The 26,315-nt window shown below is 38.1% G+C and overlaps 1 protein-coding gene across 2 annotated transcripts in view; it reads right to left on the reverse strand.

The window, feature by feature from the left end:
• Positions 1-567: 567 nt before the first annotated feature.
• The window catches only part of LOC128856071 (headcase protein), a 95,019-nt gene continuing 69,271 nt past the window's right edge, over positions 568-26,315 (reverse strand). For both annotated transcript variants that reach the window (XM_054091447.1, XM_054091446.1), the window contains one exon: positions 568-724. In XM_054091447.1, coding sequence (XP_053947422.1) covers positions 583-724 — 142 coding nt within the window. In that variant the 3' untranslated portion in view covers positions 568-582. The remainder of the gene's footprint in view (positions 725-26,315) is intronic.

Here is a 26,315-nt window from a genome sequence, read left to right on the forward strand (position 1 = left end):
TGCAAATTTTTATATTGAAATTTGTTTTATTATTGTAATTGAAAAAATATTTTTTTTTGTAAATAAAGTATGGATCTAATGAATAAGAACGATTTTCAGTTGATACCGATTTTTTCTTCAATTTTCAACGCCTTCAATTTTCACGTCTCTAGACCAGAAAGGTGCCTTAAATAGAAAACCACCGAACTTCGACTTCGGCGCTGGCTTGGACCATGTTCGGAGACACAATTTCAGCTCGGCTTCGGAGATTTACTAACCGATTCAATAACTATTCCTAATTTTAAAGGGCACTACTTAGACAAATACAGGGCCAAAATGATAGGAAAGGGGGGGAAAGAAAGTTGACCAGTGGCCCATCTTATTGCAAGCAAATCAATCATTGGTTTTCAGCAATTCGTAGCAATGATTGAGATTCCATTCGAAGAGCTTAGTTCTCATGACTGTTGGTTCTACGTTACCGGATGAATATATTTTTCGGCCTAAGATTTGAGAGAAAATACTCCCGTATTCGGAGATGTTCGTGCACAATCACGATCGCCTAAGAAGAATCTGCTATGCTGTGCAATATTAAAACAGCTGTTCCTAGGACTGCATAAGCAAAATCTGATCATTCTTATTTTCACTTACCTTGACTTGATAGGAATTCAAGCGGGTCTTCGGCAACAAATTGAATGATGAAAAATCCAAGCGACGCGAAAATATGCCATTACAGCCCGATGTTAAACTGCAAGGACAAAAAATAAACAAACAATAAATGAGTAAATTTTATGAATGTACGAAAAGCGCAAAGTTGACAATTGGAAGCAATAAATTAATAAAAAGCATCATGTTTTCTGAATTACTTAATGTCAACATCAATCAGAGCAAAAAAAAAAAAAACAAGAAACAAAAAAATACAAAAATAAATAAAAACGAAAAACAGCCGTAAAAGCTCAAATAGCTCATAAAAAATGTTTTAACAAAAATCTAAAATTAGTGGAATCTTCTTAAAATAAACCGGCAGCGCGCCGCTCACCAATTCAGACACAAAGCGCGCGAAAAGCCAACTGGCGGGTTACGGCTTCACGTTTTTAATTGCAGCCACAATATAAAAAAAAAAAATAAAAATAATACACAAAAGTTATTGTATTTAGCCACTTTGTAATTTTTTGTTTGTTTTCTTTGAACATTTTTGCCTTAATCATAAATTTTATAGTCATCTGTTAAGATTGAAATCGAGGAATTTTACTACACTTCCTCTTTGCTTTTAAATTGGCCTAACAATGTGAGCGCTGACTACATGAACCATTTATTTTAAAAGTGGCGTAAGTCCATACAGCAAACAAACAAAAAAATCAAATAATTCACTTATAATTAGCTGAGCGCATTTTTCTTTTACAAAAAATGCACATTCGAAATGGCCATTTATGATCAACTTCAAAGTTCACTTCAATGTGAAACTAAGAACGCTTTCATATCTCGCAATAATGTCACATTTATTCCGTCTGGGGCTAGAGCTGTCAAATTTTCGATTAGTATTAGTTACCCTAGAATTTAGTTATCTAGGATTTACGATTAGTGTTACCGTAGAAGTAGTCACCCCTACAAGACCCTGAGCCACCACCTAGGCAAATCATGAGGATCTCTTCGAATACAGAGACAAGATCTATGACCAAACACTATAACGAACTATAACTGAATTAATTGAATGATGTAATTTATAAAAAATAAAAACAAAAAACGCGACTGAGGTTAAAGGAACAATACTTCCTCTTCATTTCTTTGTCGTTTATGGAAAGTTTGGCTAGGTGCAAAATTACAGCTTTGAAAATATTTCAGCCAGACAACAACAAATGTAACAACTTATAGCAAATCTATCGCAATAGCACATCTATTAGGCGTGTGAAGGTCAAAAGTTAATCATTTTGTACGATATGCCCACAAATTGATAATCTGTCGTATGAAAATTCATAAGCGGGATATTTTTTTATTTTCTTATAAAAATATCGAATAAAATATTATTTGTATTTCAGAATATAGTAAATATATTAACCAAATATTTTATTTATATTTGAGAAAAATATATTTACTAACGATTCTTCACTTCCACCGTTCGTTTGCAGTTTCGTCGGTTGTAAAAGAATACAGCTAACACATACATACATACATGTATATACATACATACGTGGAAACAAAAAGAATGGACTTATACTAATTTCGCAATAAATGGTTCATACATACAAACATATATGTTGGTATGTGTGTATATATTAATATGAAATTCTTCCCTAAGAGGCGTACGGGTAAATCCAAATCATAAACAACAAAAACAAAATGCACTGCAAAGAAAGAGCAAAGAGTATGGAGTATGAGGAAGCCCATTTGTATGGAGTAATATTTGTATGTATGTATGCGCATACCCACGTATGTGAATGCGAGAATGTGAGCGTAATATAAACAAAATAAAAGCGTTCTCAAAAAATTTGGTAAACAAGAAAATAAACTAAAGGAAATTAAAACTTTAAAGTGTTCTAAACAACAGCAAAAAAAAAATTAAGTAAATAAATAATGTGTGCAAAAGAGCGTGACACAACAAAACGTCAAAGAAATATCAGCGAAAGAGATTGAGTGGGGAAATTAAAAACGTTAACAATACAAAAGCAAAATAAAAAAAAAATAACTTGCACAAGAAAAAAAAAAAACATGAATACAATGCAAACGTGTGAGAAGCGCGCTACCCGCTGAGGTGTTGAGTAATTTTCAAGCAAATTTACTTATCAGCTTACGGTGAGAATGAAGACTGAAAAGTAAAAACTCGGACAAACCAGGCAGTACAAATACAGCCGACGAAATTCGGTGCCAAAAAGAAGGAAACAACAAAAATTTAAATTAAATACCATTTAACCTTGGCATTGAATATACATACAGACTCATGTTTGCATGTGTGTATGCACGTTTATTTTTAGCCGACGCCATGCTACATACCATCAACATGTCACTCAAGTCGTGCATAGATAATTAAGTTCAAATTGGGTTGTAGCGAAAGAAACTGGCCTGTGCCGCTCTCACCAATATTAATAAACGTTAGAAAAGAACAGAGAGAAAGACAGAAAAAGTTTAAATTGTTCATATCTGAAATAAATACATTCGCCAAATTGACCACTTGTGATGCGATCTAGGCGATAACAACAACACTTAAGATATGCCTATCTACATATGTATGCAACAACGGGTGTTTTTGTTAGAGGCGTAGAATTTTCTGTTTTCAAAAACACAAAAATAATAATAATAAATTACTACTTTGGCTGTATTTTTTTTATTGCATGTAGTGTTCGTAATAACTTCCGGTATAAGGTTATCTCTACGCTTTATGAAAGCAATCCGGTTGGTTCAATTTTTGACCACTTTCCCAGCACGCAATCGACCTTTTCTCACTATTCACATTAGTTGCAATTTGCAAAAGACACGTTAGATGTTCGTTTCAAATAAAATATGTAAAAATTTTGATTCCTTCGGGTTTACTATTTTTATTCAAAATACGGCTGTTAACAATTATATGTGAAAAATTACTTCGAGATATGGATGTTGAAGGTTGTTCAGCAGGAATATTTTCAGCAGAACGTCCAGTTTTTGGTCGGTCAGCCATTTGTCTATACACGATATTACCAGCTTATTGAATTTTTTTTTACCAACCTATGAATTGTCGACTCATTCGGACGATTATTTTCACAAAAAAAAATTACGAATTTTGCGATATGTTTATCTCATATATTGACAATTTTCTTATATGTTTCAGCAATTTTAACGCGTTGCTCTTTGCTGTAAAATTTTACATCTGTTTACTTGACAAATGCCAAAGATGATAAATAACGGTACCGTCTGGGAATTATTCACTACTGCGGACTAGCCGTCTCTTTTGAAAGACCCTTTATCTAGGTTCACGATCACCAAAATTTCGCTCCGAAAAAGCCATGATTTCAAGCGATGCTGCAACTTCTTAGATGTCGAGAGTCTTTCACCACTATAGCTTCGCCAGCAAAAGATTAGTGAAGCTCCAAATGCGTTAATTTTGCTCATTTTGTAAGTGAGCGTCAAAACTGCACACAATGCCATCGATTGAATTTTTTTTTTGGTTTTGGGAAAACAGTTTTAAAATAAATTTACACAACTTGCAAACGCTGCTCGGATGTAAGCATTCGCAGGTTCAATTGCCAGTGTACAGAAATTTCAATACCAAGTGTTCTAAAAACAAAAACGCCGGATATATTCATTGCATTTTATGAGTAATCTATATTTACTTGTTTTGGTTCTAGAGCTTTTTAAGGTGGAATGTTATTTTTCATTTTATTTCATAATTTTTATTTTTTGCAAATTGACAGCCCAAAATAATTTATTGGGAAAATATGTACGTATTTTACTCACTGTTTTCATTTTTGTTGCTTCTATACTTAATTCGCTTAAAATTCGATGAGCTTTCCCTTGGCTTCACTATAGAATCACAAACAGCTGCCCATATGGTCATCATGCGTGTTATAGGCGAGGTGTCGTTTTCAATGCTTGCTCGAAATTAAGCCGCACTCATTACACTCGTATGTGTGTCAGTATGTATTTGATAATGTGCATTTGTGGGTTTCAATGCTGATTATTGACCATTTTCGAAATTGTGTATGTTCTGTTGCGTTGACCTTTTCGATTATAAAAAAAATCAGGTAAAATAAAACAAAACATACCTGAAATAGCTGACGCACAACTGCGTACGAATTACAAAAAAAACGAGAGAAACATGAAGTCAAAGAATAATAATAAAGAACAGAATACAACTAAAAGTAAAAACATTAAGGTAAAGCAATGGTATTCGTTATATAGGGTTATCTAATACGGACGTATTAATTGGAAATAAAATCAGAACTACGTGAGGTGTTGTGAATAAAATCAAATGTCCGGCACAGATCCGATTTATGCCTCTGCTGCATAGATCCGGCTGCATTTGAACAACGACCTGAATTATATTGACTCTGAGGGCATTGGTCGACTGCGGCCTATGGACATGGAAGTCTGCGACTTTAGAAAACCACACAATGCAAATCCCTTAAATCAATCGTACAGAATATTCACCGAGGCGTTCTCTGCAGATGCCGTATGTTAACCACATCCACAGCGCTCAATTTAGGCTAAAAGAATTTGTTTCTAGCGCTACATATCAGGGCTTGCCGCTGATGGTGAGGATCCTCCTAACTTTGTCTTCAAAGAAGTACGGATCAATGACGTCACCGGCTCAAAATCCACATCTAGCATTAACATGTTGGGGAAATTTTACCATTAAAATAGCCAGCTATTTAAAAATTCACCTCCTTGCTAAAACTGATACACCCGTCTAACGCGACTGAATAACAAACAACAAATTTGACCGCCCCGCACAAACTACATGGCAGCCACGGCCTGTCAACATCGACATATCCCTATTATACAGCCCTATCAGAAACCCTATACTTTTTTTAATGTCGAACGCCGCAGAAGGTATTGAAAGCAAAAATGAAAACAAAATTTTTGAGAAGCACCTATAAATAGGCAGCAATTACTTCCACAAAAATAATTACAACAACAGAAAAATTTAAAGGCTCCACCAATTAAAAAAAAATAACAAAAAAATGTATGTTTTAGTAAAATATATTGAGCCACCGAATTTTAATTGTTGGCGAGATGGGAAAAGCTCTGTTTCACAAAATTCTGCTTGGATTCTTAAACGCGGACATAAACACAAAAAGATCTAACGAAAGTCTAGGTGAGTATGTTTTAATAAATAGAAACAATATTTTTTTGGCAGTCAGTAGGCCATTTGCTCAACCAGTGTAGGCAGCAGGTTGTAAGCGCGAATTTATGGCCGGCGGTTCCACTGGTTGACTTTGACCTTCAGAAAATTAAGAGGGTAATAAAAAAATTTGCAGGCAAAATCGACAGTGGCAAAACAAAAGCTCATTCATACAATTGGGGGAACAAGTGGTAGAATTGGCCGGGCAAAAAAATACATATGTACTATACATACATACGTACATGTATCCACTGCGCAGTACATACAGGTATACATACATACATATGGGTTTGTTGGTGAAAACATGCCTCGAAGAGTAGAGAATTTGTAGGCGAGTGGAAACAGCAAACTTAACGATAATTGGCCAAGGTGTTTGAAAATTGTATTTAGGTAGATATTTCTCAATTGAAAAGTAAATATATTTAGGCAAATACGAACATCCGTGCAGGCGTGTGAAACTGCAAACAAATATCAGTCAAAACAAAAATAAGCAAACCAAATCGCGTTATTTATTTTTAGGGGATAATTACTGTCAATAAACAAAAAGCAAAAACAAAAATAAATGGTGCTAAATATTTGACATACAGAATTAAGCAGGCCTGAGGTTGGGAGCAATCGTGGTCCTTGGATTAAAATAACAGCTAATTTAAAACTTTCCTCGAACCCACGCTAATGCCGAGTTTAATTAAAATTGGCATTCTCATAGCTTAGAGTGTTTCAAGGAAGTTCTTTACAGAAAAAAAAATTCTTGATTCTTCGAAATATCACAAACTATAATGATGATCTTTTGGGAAAAAGCCTCGTTTTAATATTACGATACCAGCGCTGTACAATAGTTGGGGTACTACATTGTTTTCCAATTTCAATTCTCACTCCATATGTCAATTTGGAGACAGTTATCTTAGGATTTGCTCTTATTTTGCGTACGATTACGCTATTTACCAGCGCACTTTTTTGTTCGCACACATTTTTTTCTGAAAAATTCCCATTGATTTCTAATACTTTTTGTTTGCTGACGGTCGTGTACTTCTTGTACATATTTTGCCATGCAACTCTTGAGCGCTTGAGGGGAACGTCCACAAATGTTCAACGGTTTTTTCGGCAATTTCAAACTTCAAGCTTTTAAATTACATACTGGAAAAAAGTTTAAAATTCTGAGTAAGACATGCGAAATGATGATTGCGAGATGAAAATTTCATGTATTTCTTATATTCGGCACAAAGTTTCAAACTTCGGTGTATTTGGCTTTTATTATATTATACTAACAACTATATTTTGATACAAAATTAATGAAAAAAATGTACACTGCAAAAACATTGTGAATATTGTACAAAAAACAAAAATTACTGGTAAAATGTTCCCACTCACTGTAGGTCAATAAAAATCAACAGCAGCAAAATAATGCATAAGCAAATTACAACAAATTGCCAAACACCATATAAGAACAACTTCACTAATTTTATTGACTATAATTAATTTAAGAAAAAAACACACTTTTCAAATAAATCACTCGAAACATGCGATTTTTCCACAAATAAATAATAACATAAATGTGCCCAAATGGCGAAAAGTGTTCTAAGGACGACTTGTAAATTAAAGAGCTGCCCACAACCGCTAACAAAAAATGCAGTACAGTTCAGTAGCAGATAAGCGGCCACATACTGCAACTACAAGCGAATTTGCGAAAAACGCAATAAATTAATAAAGCTGTTTGCGAGGAATGCCCGCCGCGAGTATGGCGAATGAAATCACAATAAACGTGCAACATAAATCATAATTGTTTTAAAAAATACAGAAAAGAAACGCCAATCAGCCGAGAGAACACCACACCACACCACAGCAACAACCTCAAATGGCAACAAGTTAACAAAGCCGACATGCGAATAAAAGGTTAAATGCCACGCAGCAAAGAGGCAGAGAGCAGCAAGTGACAACAACGAATTATAAAGTCAAATGCGATGAAACAAGCGAACTAATTGAGCCACACTTGAAAATGTAAAAAGTTAAACGCACAAAACAGGAAAGTATGAAATAATGATTAATAACGAAAAAAAACTTAAAAAGAGAGAAGCTGTGAGAACAAAAAATAAGTTTAGCCTGAATTAACTTATTTAGCAACCATAAATGAAAAACATCGACATAATTGTGGCACACACCTTGTCTTACTGCAACCACCCCTCCCTCAGCAACTCTCTCCCTCTCTCTGGACCTGGCATCATGCGCTGATAGCTCATACTTAGTGGCACATTTGACAGCTGTGACATTTGGCGAGAACGTGCGCTCACTAACTGGCGCATTTGCTAATAAACGAATTCAAATTGAAATTCAAATCAAATCGAAGCACATCGAAGCTTCGAAAGAGACAAATACATGCACATAAAAACAAAAACATCGCTTTGCACAAAACGTGACTCAATCGCTAGTAAGTGGAGTGGCTCTGATTGCGTGAATGAGCGAATGAATGAATGGGAATTTTTGCATAAAACGTGATTGTCAACTGCGCACATGAACTGTGACCGAAGCAGCGGAGGAAGTGGCAACTTAATTGTAGCAAAAGCGTGATGCGGTGGCGCCTCAAATACTTGCCGGCGCAAGCGTGTCAGCAATACAGAGCACTCAATATCACAGGAGTCGAGATGATGGCAAATCCATTAACCATAGACACACACGCACACACACAGCGTGCAACTAGCAACTTCATGTATTGTTTGTGGCAAACTAATAAAACAATAAACACACAAAGCCAGCAACCTTTTAGAACCATCGCTGCGGTTGTTGCACAAGCACGAACTTCAACTTTGGCAATACGAGTACGGGGTGCGCAAATTTTCGAGAGCAAAAAAGTTGCAACGGCTGCAATAAAAACTGGAGTAAAATGCTGCTGCCGCTGAGCGCTAATTAACAAGCGTCTAATAAACGCCAGTATATTAGATAATTAAGGTGTATTTGAGCAAAAGGACAACATACTAAAGCTAACGGAGCATTGTGCTCTGAGCTGCTGCATGCAACACTGGTGCAATAACCTCATATGTGGCGTGCTGGTGCAAATAAATCAGCAGCGCGCTCCGGAAGCAGCCGAGGGTGGATACGGGAGGCGAACAGGTAGAGCATATTAGCACAAAATTTCATTCGCCCAACACACACACACTCGAATTTACATACATCCATACATATACACTCCTGTGGCCATAAGAGTATGGATGTGTGTGAGTGCGGCATTATTGCATGAAAAATTTGTTGAAATGCCACCAACAGCATGGCGCCGCTGCAGACACGAACTGAATACAAATGCAGCGAACTAATTAGTAATTATTTATTTAAGTGCACCATTGGCAGCGGCCGGCCAATCGATGGGGAAAAATAAATGCTAAAAACTTACACAAAAGATTCAATAAGTCGAACTAAAAAGTTTAATGAAATAAAAAATATTACAAAACAACGACACCATTAAAGGTTAAGCAGCGATGAGTAAACAATGGGAAATACAAATTAGTTGCGCAATGCAGAAAAGCAAACCGAAAACAAAAAGACAGATTAGATTGAACCATTTTTTTTCTAATTTATTTATGTCGCTATTAATAAACAAATTGGGAACAAATTGAGTGTGCGCCACACTTGGCAGCTACTAATGGCAATAGAAACAGCAACAACAACAACACAATAGAATGCAACGGCGATATATGAACTCAGATGTGAGCTGGTGCGCTGGTGAGCTAGGAGACAGACAACAAGGCAGACCAGGCCGCAAGACTTGGGAGCAGATCGCTTAAATAGATCGGTTAATTGCGATAAATATTGGAGGGAGCCATGTAAGGCAGCGTAAAGCTTACGAGTTGCAATATTAAATAGAGACTATTAATTAAAGCGCTTGGAGAGCGAGCGCATAGCCAATATCAGTAAATAAATGCGATGATGAAAAAATTGCAGCTACAACTACAAAACGCAGGCATCTGTGAAAAAGCAGTGGCTGCAGGGGAGCTTAGGTCGAAAATTGCTTGGCACACAGGCAGAATGGAGTGTCGGCTTACATTGTGAAATGATTTTCATTTTAGACGCTGGGTTTTTTGCTACGAAACGTACAATCGCAAACTCATTAATCAATTTGCGGGCAAAAGTAAGCGAACAGCCACATACTGATTTATGGCAAATAAGCAAAATTGCCTTAAGCACTCATCTACTAATACGAGATAATATTATAAAATAACAAATTTAATATACGTTTTGTATCTCGCAAAGCACTGCATCAACGCTTGAAAGGCCGATAAAGATCTTGTGCTACACATTTACGTGCAAATTAACTCGGGCAAGCAATCGAACGGCGCACCACCCACGTGCTACTGCAGCTAAACTATTATTTAGTACGAGCTAACTGCTGCGATAGTCAGGACGCACGCGACGTTGCAAACGAATATTTGAAAAGCTGAAAAATAAAATATACCTGCTGAAATGAAAACGAAATCATTCATGTCGCCTGTAAAGCGAGAAACTGCATAAATTCACATACATTCCAGGAGGTTGATACACATACATAACTACATAACTATGTATACACATAAATAGCACAAGCTGGTTGAAAATTATTCGCGAGGCGTACAACGCCGGTTGCCGCATAGTCATAATCAGGCTGCATGCGTTGCCAGACTAACAACTGAGTTATACGAGTATACACCAGGCTCTTGTTTCTATTCAAATGTCAGGGTTAGTCTCATATTTAACGATTTCCAAGCTATAAGCCAACTTTGAGCGAATAATTTTACGCAGCGTTTGAAAAACTTACAGTATAACAGCAACAGCACTAAAATTCACGGCTAGACTGTGGTGCGAGAGCAATAATTTCTGTGAATACAATTTTGGCTTTGCTATGCTGCGCACGTTTTAACAGCCGAAGCTGCAGCACAGCACAAATCGGTTTTTCATTTAGCTGCGCTGTGACTTATCTGTTTGAAATGGCGCACAGCTTGCATGAATATCCTGTGGGTTTAGCTGCAGAGGAACGGTATAGCGCAGCAGAAGTCGAAAAAACCAAAATGCATTCATTGTTTGGAACTTAGCAAACCTCGTCCATCAACTATCTGCTCGAACTCAAAACAATCTGTGTCCATCCTTATTTTCATTACATGCAACCATAGGTTCTTTCTACAATGATTGGTCTAAATAATAGCTAATATTATATAATTAAATCCTAGACGAAAGAACTAAGAAACAAATTAGTATTAATATTATAGTTAGTGGTAAAAAAAGTTGAAGTAGTAGAAAGTATTAAAGAAAAAAGATTAAAAAAATAGTAGTCGTGGTAGTAGCGATTAATTGGGATCAATTGAAAGAATGCGAAAATGTATGAGCACATTCAGCTATATTTGCCAAGGTAAGGAAGCAATTTATGTCTGAAGCGCAAGTTCGCTTTTATACATTTAATTTTTAGGGGTAAATTTCTCCACAGACGAGCTGAGAACACAAAGTAATACAAAATGAAAGCAATGGCAGTTACGGCAGCTTAAAGAAAGCAATTCAACACCAACAGCCGCAGCAAAACTTTGGCTTTTTATAAATCGCTGCTCTCGCTACGCGATTTTCGGTATTGTTTGCTTTCGCAGCTTCAATTATCGCCGCCAAAGTATAGCCGAAGCCAATGAAAGGAAGAACTGAAAGCAATTGCAAACGCTGGTTTCATAATAGTTATTAAAATGCGCAATACCTGCAAGACTTTTACCCAGCCGAAGACTTAGAGTTAAACTCCTACTCATCTACTATCATTTTTTATCTTTTGGTATCTCGCCGTTACCCAATCTTAAATGAATTGCTTATTACCATGAGCAAGAAAAGGATCAAGATAGTTGCGTATACGGACGATAGCCATCTTGATGGCAGAGAAGCTTCTCTCGACTATCAGCGGGTTCGTGCAATCAGCGTTAAGAAAGCTCTATAAGTGGGCAACCCCAAACGGTCTACGCCCGAAGTAGTTTTGCTCATTAGAAGATGTAAGATACCGAGTTTTCAGTTACCGTCTATAGTTGAAGTAACTCTAACCCTATCGAACGAAGTAAAGTATCTTGGCATACTTCTAGACTCAAAGCTTTCTTGGAAATTGCGCACCGAGGAAAGGATGAAGAAAGCTTGTAATGCAGGCTTACTAAAAGAATACCCCACCAGTGGCCACCATATCTATACTGACGGTTCAAAGATTGACAATGACACTGGATCGAGAGTGTGCTCAGAACAATTATCCTCAAATTGCCCCTTTAGACTCCCAGTCTGGTGTAGCGGCCTCCAAGCTGAGATCTACACCATGGGCAAAGCAGCAAAAACGATAAGACAATAACCTTACCACCAGCAAACCATACCATTTTTGTTGATAGTCAAGCAGCTATCCATGCACTGGCCTGAACGCGCATCAATTCAAGAAGTGTTAAAGAATGCAGGAGATCGCTCTCGCTTATCCAACAACACAACACCACACTTTGTTTGATCCCCGGTTACTCTGGAGTGGAGGGAAATGAAAGAGCGGATGAGTATGCAAGGAAAGGCTCTAAGCTTGACATTCAGCCAGTGGTAGAGGACATAAGCATTCCACTAAACGAACTATACACTGCGATTGACTTGAGCGTAACCGCGAAAACTAAGGATACCCAAAGCGCTCTGGCCAAAACTGAATTTGGGAGCAAAATGCCTGCTCGGATTCACCAAATCCACTAACAGCGTGCTCAAAGGGGTTATAAGGGATCACTACGCTATTGGCACCCTAACCAGTCCAATGCACCTCACAATGACTTATGCAAGAGCTATGGAGATGAGGAAAAAGTTGAGTCGGTACAACACCTCCTCTGTGAATGTCCTGCGCTTTAATATCTTGGCGATTATTTCTTTCAAGACTGGGAAATTTGAAAAAGCCTCACTGGAGGGACTAGTTGCCTTTTTAAAAAGACTTTAGTGGTTTAAGCAACTGAGTTAGAGGATGGGGCTTAGGGCCACCGAGTGTCTTAGGAAAGCAACCTGGCTAACCTAAATGGCAAATTCGAATGTCTGTCGCTATTAGAAAAGGTATATTCATTTTTTGAAATTTGTAATCTCCAACTCACGGGCTTCGGGTTATTTTTTGTTGCTTTATTTTTATTTCGTTGATTCTTCGTTGTTTGTTTAAGAGTTTTTACTTCTTCATGGTAATTTTTTATCAGCTTTATGGGTGTTAACTTAAAAATTTACTTTAGACTTGCACACTTTTCAATTATCTGGCATCGCCATTAAAATGTCTAATTACACAAATACCGTTACAAATTTAAAATAACCGTAACTTACCTCGACATCATGATAAAAATATCAAATAGCTGAATTTGATAGTGGAGCGCGGATTAAATGAGCGAACAGACAAATGTAATTACTGGAAATGGAAAATGTGCGATTATACATTGCGATATTCAAGTATTTCTCTGATAATAAAATTAATAAGCTAAAATTATGTGGGGGAGCGTCAAAGACTACGCCGGTTCAAATATTTGGGTGAAATATTTTGGTGAAGTTTGGCAGTACAAATATATGTAAATATGTATGTAAGTATGTATGTTGCGCATCATTTCAGACACTATTCACTATTAATGGTTAGTCGGCGGCTTAAACACAGTTCACCACATTTTTCATTCCATTCGCCTCCAGGGAAATTGCAATGAGTTAATAAACTGTGTGGGTGAGTGCCAGTGCAACAAATGCCAAACAGCAGCGGCAGCAACGACATACAGGTAGTTAGCACCAGCAACGCCCGCGGCCTTTTATTTTTATTTTTACTTTTTTGTTACAGAAATTTAGTAGCTGCAGTAGTTACACTTTTCACTACGATACAGCAAGTCCAAATAAAAAACGAAAAAAATCCTAGAAATACCACAAAGTGCCTGCCAGCAGCAAAAACATTTGCCGGCCACTCCTTTCGATTAAAGTCCGCAAGCTACAAAGGTGGCGATGGCGGCGGCAACAACATTTGCATTGTTGCAGTTGCAAACAAACTCACTGCAGCTCACTGCTGGCTGCCAGGCAATCGTCGTTCGCATTTACCAGCGCTCGCTCTCAGGTGGATGTTGCACGTAAAAGATGGTAGCATTTGATTTATGGTTTGGTTTAGCGGTTTGGTAATTGGTAGCGAAAATGAAAGTGAAAATTATCATGCGGCAGCGGTCGAGTATATTTGTAGGTATTCATGTATGTCGCAGGGGCGAATTACAACGGCGAATAAAGTGTGCACAACGCTGGACGAAATCAGAGATTAGCAGTTTGCAATAAAAAATAAAATATGGGCGATAAAGAGATAAACTCGTTAAATATGTATAAATTGCACGGAAAGCGGAGAAAGCAATAAAAAAACAACTTCAAAATATTAGTCATAAGAAATTAGTTAAATCGCGCCGAAATAAAACTTAAAATAAAGTTAGCATGGCGTGCCACCTAAACTAATAAAAATGTATGTTTAAGTACCCATACATGGGCATACCCAGACGTATGATGTTTGTAAACCAATTACAGGCATTAATGGAGAAATCACAATCAGCATGGCAGCTGGGTGCTGGATGCTGGCGGTCGAGCGCTTGCGGCGGCTTCAACTTTGGCTTTTCTCTATGCAATTCAATTTTGGGGCTTGGTTGTAGTGAGCAATTTAATTTGCGCAAATTAATGAGAAATTCAGACTGAATCAAATAATTTCGGTATTTTCAACGAAACTTTCAAAAATTATCAAGAGACATACTGGCAGTTATCTTTAAGTCCAAAAATTCCAAATTTATACTTTTATTTGTTCAAAAAAAAAAAAAAAAAAAATCAATAAAAAAATCATAAATTCAGTTTTTCAAGTCGGCTTCATTACAATTCGCAAATGTGGACTGAGGCACAGAAACTGAATTTGTAGGGAGAAAAGGCCTTTATTCCACGTAGGAGAAGTTATTTTGCGTAATTCGCTTTTATTTTTATTTAAAAAGTTGTATCGCCCAATTTAATAAAACTTTACATTCAATTCACAACTTTATCAAACTTTAATTAAAAAAATATGCCAGGCTGACACTCGGCGATTTATAACTCACTCTGCTGCAGCAAATTTATGACATTAACTCCGGAAAAAAATGCTAATAAGAATAATATAATCTGCGCGCCAAAAAAATTACTACAACCATAAAACCCGGCGTGGAAGTTGAAAAATGGATCCCTGAGGGGAAAATTTTGGTAAGTAAACATTTCTGCCTCACTACTGGAATAAATACGAATTAGTGCGCTAGTGACTAGATCAGCACTAGTTAGAAAATATACCGAACTGTGAGACATATTGCTTTCGATTTACTTACGATTTTTTATGGTCAGCTAATTAAAATTTTTTATCATGCTAAGGATCAGAATACAAGAATTATGTGTTGTAGGTTTCAACTGAAAGATCGCTTGCACGAATTCTCGATCGTTATACCTATTATCACCAGAGTAAATGTGCTGGTTATACTCAAGCCACCATATTCACTCATGAATGTTCCTGTAACAGTGAGCCAACGCACCTATCAAAATATCGCAGTCGCAAGTAGAACTTCGGTGAAAAATTAGCCAAAAAAGTTGAAATAATACCGTTCGCAGTCATGATGAAACGATTTTTAGAAGTGTGCTTTTTAACGGACCCTTATCCCGCTCTGATGAATTTGACAGAATCGGCTGATGAGCCGACGTCACTTGGGTTGTGTTTACAAAGCAACTGAGATTGTGTTGGTGATATACGAAAAAAAAAACCAACTAATGACACTTCCTTGCCGTCTGAACAGCGACTGATTGGGCGAAAGTGAAATGATCGTGCAGAGTTCAACTGAATCTCCCAAGTGACGTGGCAGCCGCAGTTCCCCTAACAATTTTCTGTTTTACCATAGTTAAAGAGCAAAACTGTCATCGTTGGTTCGCAGTTAAGTGCTACACCAACAACAACATGCCGTTCGCAGGGTGGGAATGTTACTCTTCACATTGTGCCGCATTTTGGCCTATACTTTTACGGCATCAACTAGAAAGTAAAGCATCTCGATCAATACCAAGGCTTCTCTGGCGTGGATTTGCAAAAGTTATGCGTGCCCCTATTGAAACCCCTTATTGTATGACACATTTAGCACTAATTCGAAAAACCATAGCAACGGGGGAGTGCTTAGCTATATTGTATTTTCTGCTACATCCAGCGTTCAAATTCAACAGCTACTTTTATGGGGAAAAGCGCGCATGGAAACTGGGTATAGTTTCAAATGAAGTAGAACAGCATTAGTGCAGAGGCAGGAATATTCCTGCAGGGATTGATGGCAAAATGTTCTGCGATATGTACCATAACCCATACATTTGAGCGTCTGTCAGTCAGCGAGATATGATGTGGGAGTGTACGCACTCAGAATTCACATTAGTTCACAAGCACGAATACATAGAATTATGGTTTTATATTTTAAATTTATTTATGAATAGATTGAGGAAATGTTTTCGGTATTTCTCAGAACGGCGATTCAAAGACATGTGCGCATGTGTACGTCTGTCTCATTGACGGAAGTGATTTATGCGCAGACCAGCTGGCTGACATGCTCGCGAGCTGATTGACTGAGTGGCTAACTGAATGGCTGGCTGGCATCCTAACAATGACCTAATATTAGCTCTACTATTAGCAAACACACACACACATACATACATACGTTTAAGGTACATACGGGCATATGTAGCGTTTTTCGCAAGCTAATTGAAATCCAGATCTTGTCGCATACGAAAGTGAGTGAGCCGCCGCCAGCGCCGGTTAAGGCTGCCGCTTATGTTGGCTAGTTAGTGCGCTAGTTTGCCTGAGTGGCGTTGGCTAAGCACGTTTTATTCAAATTTTCAGAGATACAGAATCTATTATGGTTATTATTTTTTCTATGCCAGTTAATGATGCTCTGCTATTTTCGTGTTTTGTTTGGAATTTTATTTTGTGAAAAGGTTTTGAAAGCGAATTCAAAGCAGTCGGGGAGACTAAAACTTGGTTAGTGTTTGGTTTATTGTTGTTGTTTGATGAATAATTGATGCACAAAGGAAGTCATACACAACGATAACACAAATGGAAAGAACAAACACAAAAAAGCAATACAACAATAAAAAAACAGTAAAAAAATACAACAATAACAAACAATTAGTAGTCAAACGTAACTAAATTAAATAAAAATCATTTTGAAACTAATATTTTGTATGCTAAAAACCAACATACTTTTATATAAAGGGTCTTTCGAACGACGCGCTTAGATTTTGTTTTAAATTAAAACATGTAAAAATTTAGACGCTTTCAGGTTTCGCGATTTTTATTCAAAATACGGTGCTTAACAATTATATGTGAAAGTGGCATCATTTAAATGTCCACCATGAGAACGTTTGCAGATAAAACCCGTCGAACAATCGACGCATGAATACCTAATTGTTGAGAACGTCGAGATATCAATGTTGAAGGTTGCTCAGCAACACTTTGAGCCACAGCAGCAATATTCAACAGATCGTCCAGTTTTTGGTCTGCCAGTCCTTTTTCTATCCTCGACAGAAACACTTCTTGAGATTTTTTCACTAACTTTCAAATTATCGACTCATTCGGACGATTGTTTGCACTAAACAAACCCAGAAAATTTGCGATAATTTGTTCTAAAAGATCGAGCATTTTCATAATAAGTTTCAATAACTTTAACGCATTGTTCTACCGAGTAAAATTGTACATCTGTCTACTTGACAAATGTAAACAATGCGGTAAAAAAGGTATCGTGTAGGAATTATTGACAACTGACATCTAGACGTCACTTTTGGAAGACCCTTAATAACAACTTTATAGTTAATGGCATTCCATGCATTTATTCTAAATCACTAAATGCAGGGTCTGTCACGCTCGAATATTCTTTGTTTACGTGGTAGGGGCCTTGCAATTAATGAGTAATAAATTATGTTTTCCAGATCCCGGAAAGGAGTCGACATTTGGACTTATTCAATGCTTTATTGAAACCATTTCGAAGCAAATGTTATATTTTTAAGTTTCATTTGCCTCTGTTACATAAATTTTTATCTTTGAGATGCTCCCATAGAAATCAGATCGAAGCTGTTAAATCGGGCGATAGTGGTGGCTGCCGCAGAATATTATCAAATCATTCTTCGATGTTTTTAAGTTTTGTACCGAACCAAGCGAGCTGAACTTTTTCATTAAATTTTATCTCGGCTTGCTAAAAATTTCGTAGTAGAATTTCTTCATTGAAATCTAACTCATTTCGGTAAATTTTAATGTTCTGCTTACCGCCTAACAAACTTTGACAGTCAGAACAAAAGGCTGCTAAAAAAAGGAACTAGAACTTGCAACACCCGTTTTGCTTTGCTGTCATTTCCCCTTGCAGCTTTACTCAGCATTTGATGATTCGTACCGAAAATAGATTTGACACTGGTGCATAGTTACTACCGGGCCAAAGTCACGTCCTCGCCGATGTCGATCCATCACCATTCATAATGTCACAAAATTTGCTGCTTAAAAATACACAAATATAGTCCAGCTCAGAGCAGCTGTAGTTACGTGATTGGAAGCAACAAAAGATAAGCGAAAATTGTGACTAGCAAACTAAAATTATGCAAATTCAAACACCAGCAACCATCCATACCCTTCACCGGTTCCCCCGATTAGCTAGCACGATCAGACAGACACATTAAATAACTAATTGTCCATAAATTTCCATGTCAGTGCTACGTTTATTTATTTTAAATTAATAAGAGAGAGAAGTAGTAGCAGAGCACGTGGGAATACGAAAACATATGTAGAATATGAGAATTGCCCAACTATACTCGTATTATTTGTTCCACATTTGAGCGAGAATCGCGATTAAGAGACTATAACTGGTGACTAAAATGTTACGCCAACAAGAGCAAGCATTGGAGGCGTTGACTACAGAGGTAATACAGTGAACTCCATCTGCATACGAAAAGCAGGAGTTTTCTCAAGGACTTTCTATGACCCACAAGTCACTCCATCTGTGCTGATACCCTTCAACGACTGTTGAACCTGAATTCCTGAAACATCGTCACATCCACTATCATAGCCCGGTATGAAGACGCCAACTAATTTAGGTAAGCATTATTTTTGAAACGCTGATTTATGCACAGATTTTTAATTTTATTTTAATTTTTTCGAGGAAACTGAAAAATATATTTATAAATTATTTCTATCTGCGACTCTTTCAATTTTTAAAGAAAATACTGCGTATTTAGGTTCCTATCTTCATGAGACCAGAATGAAAAGCGTTCACTTGCAACTTTTTAATTTCCCTTTCACTCTTTTTCCAACTCGTCTGGTCTTCACTCCAAGCATCATATGAATTTACGCGTAATGCAATTTGATCCCGTCGCAATTGCGTTCACACATTCGGCTCTCCACCGAACACCAGCCACGCGACAGACTTTGCAATGAAAGTGGAATTGGTCGCACAATGTCCGAAAGCACATTTGTGTGCGTACTCGTATATGATACCTATTGGTGTGTGTATGTGAAAGTGTATTGTTAGTTAGCATGGAGATGTATGTAAGCAACCAAAGGCAATTAACCATATTTACGTTTTTTTTAAATGCCAGCAAACTAAAGTCAATACCACATTTTTATATTTACGAGAAGACTGCTGACGACAGGACACTCGGGCAACGCCAGGTATGCAAGTTTTTGGCGGAAAAAAATACTCGTAGTTAAAAAAATAAGTAAACCATTTGTTGAATAATTTTTTTTATGTTTTTCGAGTGCCGACTGGGTATTTCTTGTGGAAATATTTATTTTGCCTTGACGTAGCAGTAAAACGAATGGACAAAAATCAAAAATTTCACTATTGGCAATGTATTTGATTTACTTAACGGAATTTCCTGTGCAGAATGCAAATATAGACCATTTTTTACTACTTATTTTTCCTTTACACTTTTGGTAAACCTGGATAAGCGATAACAGGATGAACGCGAGGATTCTTTGGAAACTACAAAAGCGGAAATCATTTCATTTCTAAATTTCTGTAACTCGGATTGTTAATTCCTCCTCTAAATTTCTATTTGACAAGTAATTGCACTTATTGAAAGGATTTCGACAATTCATAGGAGCACACACATATGAAATTGTTTTTGTATATTAGGTGTAGAGAAAGATTTGACGTCAGCGGTAAATGAATGTTAAAAAATACAGAGCAGAAAAGTATCAATTTTTCACTTCAACATTTGCGAACTTCAATCGGTGTTATATAGTACATTTTTTTACCCAGAATATATCGATATTGCGTAGGTAGAAATTTTGTATATTAAAACTGTATCGCCTTGGCAGGCGGTGCAAACCTTTGATTAATTGCCGCCATATAAAAGCTCTCAGACACAACAAGAACTTACAGATATATTGGGTGAAACGAGGCAATCCATTTGCCATTTAATACCAACCGTCAGTTACCATCGAACTGAAGTCACGAGACATTGGACGAGTTTTTTCACCTCCTAAATACAAACATTGGTTAGACGAGAAAATCAAATAGTAAAAAATTAATATCGCCCCTTGAATTCTCGTTCTCCTTGGTCCACCTGTATTACTTTTATTTTTCCATTGACATTTTGGCATTGAGAATTCGTAAAAATAAGCAAAATTCAAACAAAAATTCTGTTAAATTTTTAATCAACTTCATAAATATTGACTGTATGCGAATTAACAAGTGTATTTTTTCTTGTTTCCTCTTTTGTTTGTTCACTCATTCAGTCCTGAGTTAGTCAATCTGTCAGCCATGTACTTGGTATGGCTAGTGCAACGTAAATGACAGGAAAAATTCGATAAGATTTTGTCCACTTTCCGCAAAAACGTTATTCGTAGAATAAAATCGATATGTACATATGTAAATACTTATACATACACTTATGTGTTTGCATTTTCCGTGTTAATTTTTATTTTATATTTAAAAATATCCATTTTATAATATTTAGGCGTGAAAACAATAAAAGCTGCTAGTGCTAATGCGAAGTTGGATTTGTTCGCTGGAGAGTAGTAATGCCATGGCTTTATAAGTTTTAAGAATTTGGCGCTTACCTGATTTATTTACTTTCAAATTAACACAAGTCAAGAATGGTGACTTACCTGCAAAAAAAGAAACAGAAGAAGTAAAAATTAGTATGGCTTCAAGCTGTTAAAGAAAAATCTAAATAATATCCTCTGTTGAGCTTCCAATATTTTTTGGTAGCTGTATCGCGAAATAAAAAACTAGGTTTTTTTTAACACGTTATAATTTGTATTTTAATTTATTGCGTGGCCGTGTTTATAACAAGTTCAACTGCTAATGCTTATTTGCGAATATTTGCACGTATATATATATGTGCATATGTAACTGTATTAGGCAAGCGAAAGGAGAAGTAATGTTATGTATACATATCTTATGCTAAGTAAATGCCTGCGTATACTTTGTATTTTTGTATGCCGTTAAGCGAAAAGGAATATTGTAAGGAATGTATAAAAACTGATAAATAATATAACATGACATTTTAAGGTGACCAGCTAACATAATATTTTAAGGTGACCAGCTTATATAAATTATAAATATTGGCTATAGTTAAGAAGTTACTTTGTAGGTTGTGGAACGGGATTAGCTGCTGCTCCGAACATCCTCCCCCCCGTTGAAAGGTCAGGGCTTTCAACAGAAGCATTTACAGGAAGGACGCACAGCTTATTGATAGCTCTACGTGTAATGCCAGTAAGTGTACGCAAGACGGCTACTCGTGCAACATCGTCAGTTCCAGTGATGAGTTCAACTACCCGTGCCAAAGGCCATTTTAGTGGAGCCGTGTTTTCCTCTTTGATGCACACAATGTCGTTGACCTGGATGCTAGGCTGAGGCGTCCGCCATTTAACTCGCTGCTGTAGAATAGTCAGATATTCTTGACTCCAACGCTTCCAGAAAATTTGTTGAATGTAGGATACGCGTTGCCATTGGTTGAGCCGGTTATAATTCAGCGACGTAAGATTAGGTTCAGGAAAAGCGGTTGGTGGGCCACCAATCAAGAAGTGACCTGGCGTAAGCACATCAAGATCTTCTGGATTCTCTGAAAGTGGAACAAGAGGTCGCGAATTTATTATAGCTGTTATTTGACATACCAAAGTACGCAATTCGTCAAATCCAAGAATTGAGGACCCAACTGAACGATATAGATGCTGCTTGGCTGTTTTAACCGCTGCCTCCCATAGGCCCCCAAAATGCGGCGAACGAGGCGGTATGAAGCGCCAATCAAATCCATTGCTAATGCAGTAGTTATTAATTGCGCTACGATGATTTTCATTGAGGACTAAATTTCGTAAGCCGTTTAACTCGTTTCTAGCGCCCACAAAGTTTGTGGCGTTGTCTGACCAGATGCAGCTAGGTATGCCGCGCGTAGCGACGAAGCGTTTGAGAGCGCCTAAAAAGGCGTCAGTAGAAAGATCTTTTACTAGTTCTATCCAAATTGCCTTTGTTGAAAAGCAGATGAAGACACTCAGGTAACATTTTTGTGGAGATTTGTTGCGAATTTCAGACTTATAATAAAATGGGCCACAATAATCTACCCCAGTTATCATAAAAGCCCGTGTAGTCTGAATGCGCTCTTTAGGTAAGTCAGCCATGATATGCTCGAGAAGACGCGGTTTTGATCTACAACATATGATACACCTTCGTATGGCTCGCGCAGTAGTTTTCCTTCCTCCTATGGGCCAAAACTGCATGCGAAGAGAAGCAAGCAAAGACTGCGGACCTGCATGGTGGTACTTACGGTGATAATGTGTTATTATGGCGAATGTCAGTGGGTGATCCCTTGGAAGGATGCATGGATGACGTGCTTCAAAGCTGAGCGTTGAATGTCTTAGTCTGCCACCTACACGAATAAGGCCAAAATCATCTAAAAATGGCGACAGCGAAGCGATGGGGCTTGAGGCGTGAACAAACTTATTGTTTTTCAAAGCCACATACTCGGACCACAACTGCGCCCTTTGAACGATGCGAATCAACAATTGAGTACCGCGATGAATATCCTCAAACGTGAGTTGCGAAGTTCTTGGTGAGATTCTGCTTGTTATAAACTTGTTTACATATCCAAAAATACGTTGCATCTTGCCAAACGAATTTATGTACTTAAAGGATAGTGTTAAGTCGGTTCGATCATTTGACAAGAGCAACACCCTTTGTCGAAGTTCTATAATTTTAGTTTTAGGTGCGCAAAATTGGGGCCAATTGTTGTCAACTTCTCGCAAGAACGAAGGCCCGTGCATCCAAAGTGGAGATTGTGAAAGTGTCGTTGGTGAGGCTCCCTTCGACAAAATGTCAGCAGGGTTTAATTCTGTAGGAATGTAATGCCATTGCATACCCTCTGTAAGTTGCTGTATCGCGCTTACCCGGTTAGCAACAAACACATTAAATTTAGATGGCTCTTCACGCAGCCATGAAAGCACAATCGATGAATCCGACCAACAGTGAAAGCGGCCGGCGAAAAATTTCATTTTGAATATCCCACTTACTAATTCCGCAAGCAAGGCAGCAGCGCAGAGTTCCAGTTTGGGTATCGTAAGTATCTTCAATGGAGCGACGCGAGCTTTGGAACACAGTAGATGCACTTGCGCGCGGTCATCCATTATCGAACGAATGTAGATACAGGCACCGTACGCTTCGATACTTGCATCACAAAATGCATGAATTTCGACGGTGGCTCCAGGCTGCAGTACGTACCGAGGGAATGATAAATGCTGCACTTCGACGAACTCGTTGCGAAATGTAGACCAAGCAGTGTTCAGTGAGTGCGGTAAGCTTTCATCCCACTCCAGCTTATCCCTCCACATGCGCTGTAAAAGAATTTTTCCTCTGGTCAAAGTGGGGCCAATGAGTCCAAGCGGATCATAACAACGAGCTAACGTAGATAACGCCGATCGCTTGGAGTTCTTGCAAAATTCAGGTTGCGACGTAAACGAAAATAGCAGATTGTCATCAAACGGCTTCCAGATCAAACCCAATGCCTTGGTGATGTCGCTGCCGTCATTAAACTTAAGCAAGTCTTGTTTATCAGTATCAGGAATATTACGAAGAACATCTGGACTATTGGAACACCATTTTCTTAGCTGGAAGTTACCTCGAGCGAGAATATTCGTTGTTTGTCGTTTGATTTCTTCTACTTCTTCCAAAGTATCGCCACCACTTATTAAGTCGTCCACGTAAAAGTCTCGAATTATGGTTTGCGAACCAAGTGGATAAACTGAGGATTCATCCGACGCAAGTTGGTGCATTGAACGAATCGCTAGGAATGCTGCAGATTTAGTTCCATATGTTACAGTGTCTAATTTATATATATTTAAGTCATCTTCAGGAGAATCACGCCACAATATACACTGGAGCATGCTATCCGGTGGGTAGATCCGGACGCATCTATACATTTTGCAGATGTCTCCAGTGAGTGCAATCGGAAACGTACGAAAACGAATTAAAATATTGAAAAGTTTGGGCTGAATTGCTGGTCCAGTCATGAGTAAATCATTAAGTGATAAACCCGAGGTTGTAGCTGCAGAACCGTCAAAAACAACTCTTAATTTTGTTGTAGTACTTTCGTCTTTAATGACGCAATGATGCGGCAGAAAATATTTGCACTCATGGATAGCAGAGTTTGGAACTAACGACATGTGATTGAGGTCACGATACTCTTTCATGAATGCACAATATTTTGCCTTGAGCTCAGGATTACGTACGAGTTTTCTTTCTAGGTTTTGAAATCGGCGTCGAGCTTGTGAGTACGACTCACCTAACGAATCTAAATTTAGCTTTGTTGGCAGGCGAACCGAATATGCGCCTGAGGCTAAACGAATGAAATTTTGCTTGAAATGCAACTCACAGTCAAGCTCCTCCTTAGAATTTTTAGAAATCGGTTCAACGACATGATCGATCTCCCAAAACTGCCGGACTAAATCATCCAGCCGATCATCAATACTGATATCTGTAGTTGAGCTGTGACTTGCTACGAGTGTTGAAAGTTTGGGGGCCTGTTGCTTACCGCCAGACAGAACCCAGCCAAGGCGAGTTTTTTGAAGTAATGGTATTTCAGGTGCTAATTGAATCTGTCCTACGCAAAGTAGCTCATAGAAAAGTCCTGCTCCGATGAGCAGATCAATACGCTGGGGCACGTTAAAACCAGGATCAGCTAGTTGAATGTTTGAGGGTATGTTCCAATTAGCGATGTTTATTGAAGCGACTGGTTGACTATCGGTAATTGTTTTCACCACAACAGCAGTCATATTTGTACAAAAATCTGAAGTCCGCGACTTCAGAACTATATCAACGGAGCACCCATCAGTCGAAAAGCTTGCATCTCCAATGCCGGAGACTGCGACCAATGATTTCGTCCTAGTAAGTTGTAGCTGGTTAGCGAAACGAGTTGTAACGAAGTGAAGCTGCGAGCCCGAATCTAGGAGGGCGCGGCAAGGTACGAAGATTCCAGCACGATTTTTAATTAGAACAATTGCAGTGGCGAGAAGCACAACATCAGGAGAAGGAGTATGAGCATGGGACGTGACAGATAATGATGCAGTCCTAGCATTCGATTCAGAAGTAGTGCAAGGTGCTTGGCACTGCGTAGTTGGTGGAATGGATAACCGATCAAAATGTAACAGTGTATGATGCTTCGCTTGACAGCTGCGACAGGGTCCCGATTTGCAGTCACGAATCTGATGACCTTTCTTCAAACAATTAAGACATAGGTTGAGCCTTTTAGCTTCTTTCTGGCGTAGATTTGGCGACAAATTGACGTAGCGTTGACAACGGTAAATTAGATGTTCGGGGGATTCGCAAAATACGCAACTACCTACTGAGCTATTCGAAGCAACAAAAGATTTTCTTGGATTTGTACTCACGCTTTTGATGACTTTTACTGGAATGCTAGCTTGTGTCTGCAATGCATATTCGACGTTTTCGAGTGTACGACAGCGTTTTTCTAAAAATCCAGCTAGTTGGTTCCAAGAGGGTAGGTCGTTGCTTGTCGAATTCTCCTCCCATTTGGCTTGAGTCACCTTGTCTAACCTTTGCACTATCAACTGAATCAGGATGCTATCGGATATTTGTTCTTTTGAGCCGATTGATTGTAGAGCGCGCATGTGCGCGATTGCCTTGTCTGTCAATGCCCGCAACGTGTGTACGGACGAATCCACCTTGTCCAACTCAAATATTCCCCTGATGTGTGCCTGAAAGATAAGACGTTTATTATCAAATCGTTTTTGTAAAAGTTCTAATGCAATTTTGTAGTTAGTGTCGTTTATCTCGAGTGATCCCACGGTGTCCAAAGCAGCACCAGTAAGGCAAGACCGCAAATGTTGAAGCTTGTCCACTTGTGTCAGTTCACTGTCTTTGTCGATTACAGATGTGAACATTGCGTAAAAATTTGTCCACTCCGTGTAAGCCCCACTAAATTTGGGCAACGTTAGTAGTGGCACACGCGAACGATTTGCGTTTACAATTATAGACTGTGTGTCCGCGGTGTTCATCCGAAAAGTTGAGCAATGTTGTGA

Source organism: Anastrepha ludens, chromosome 2 (genome assembly GCF_028408465.1).
Source record: "Anastrepha ludens isolate Willacy chromosome 2, idAnaLude1.1, whole genome shotgun sequence".
Taxonomy (NCBI): domain Eukaryota; kingdom Metazoa; phylum Arthropoda; class Insecta; order Diptera; family Tephritidae; genus Anastrepha; species Anastrepha ludens.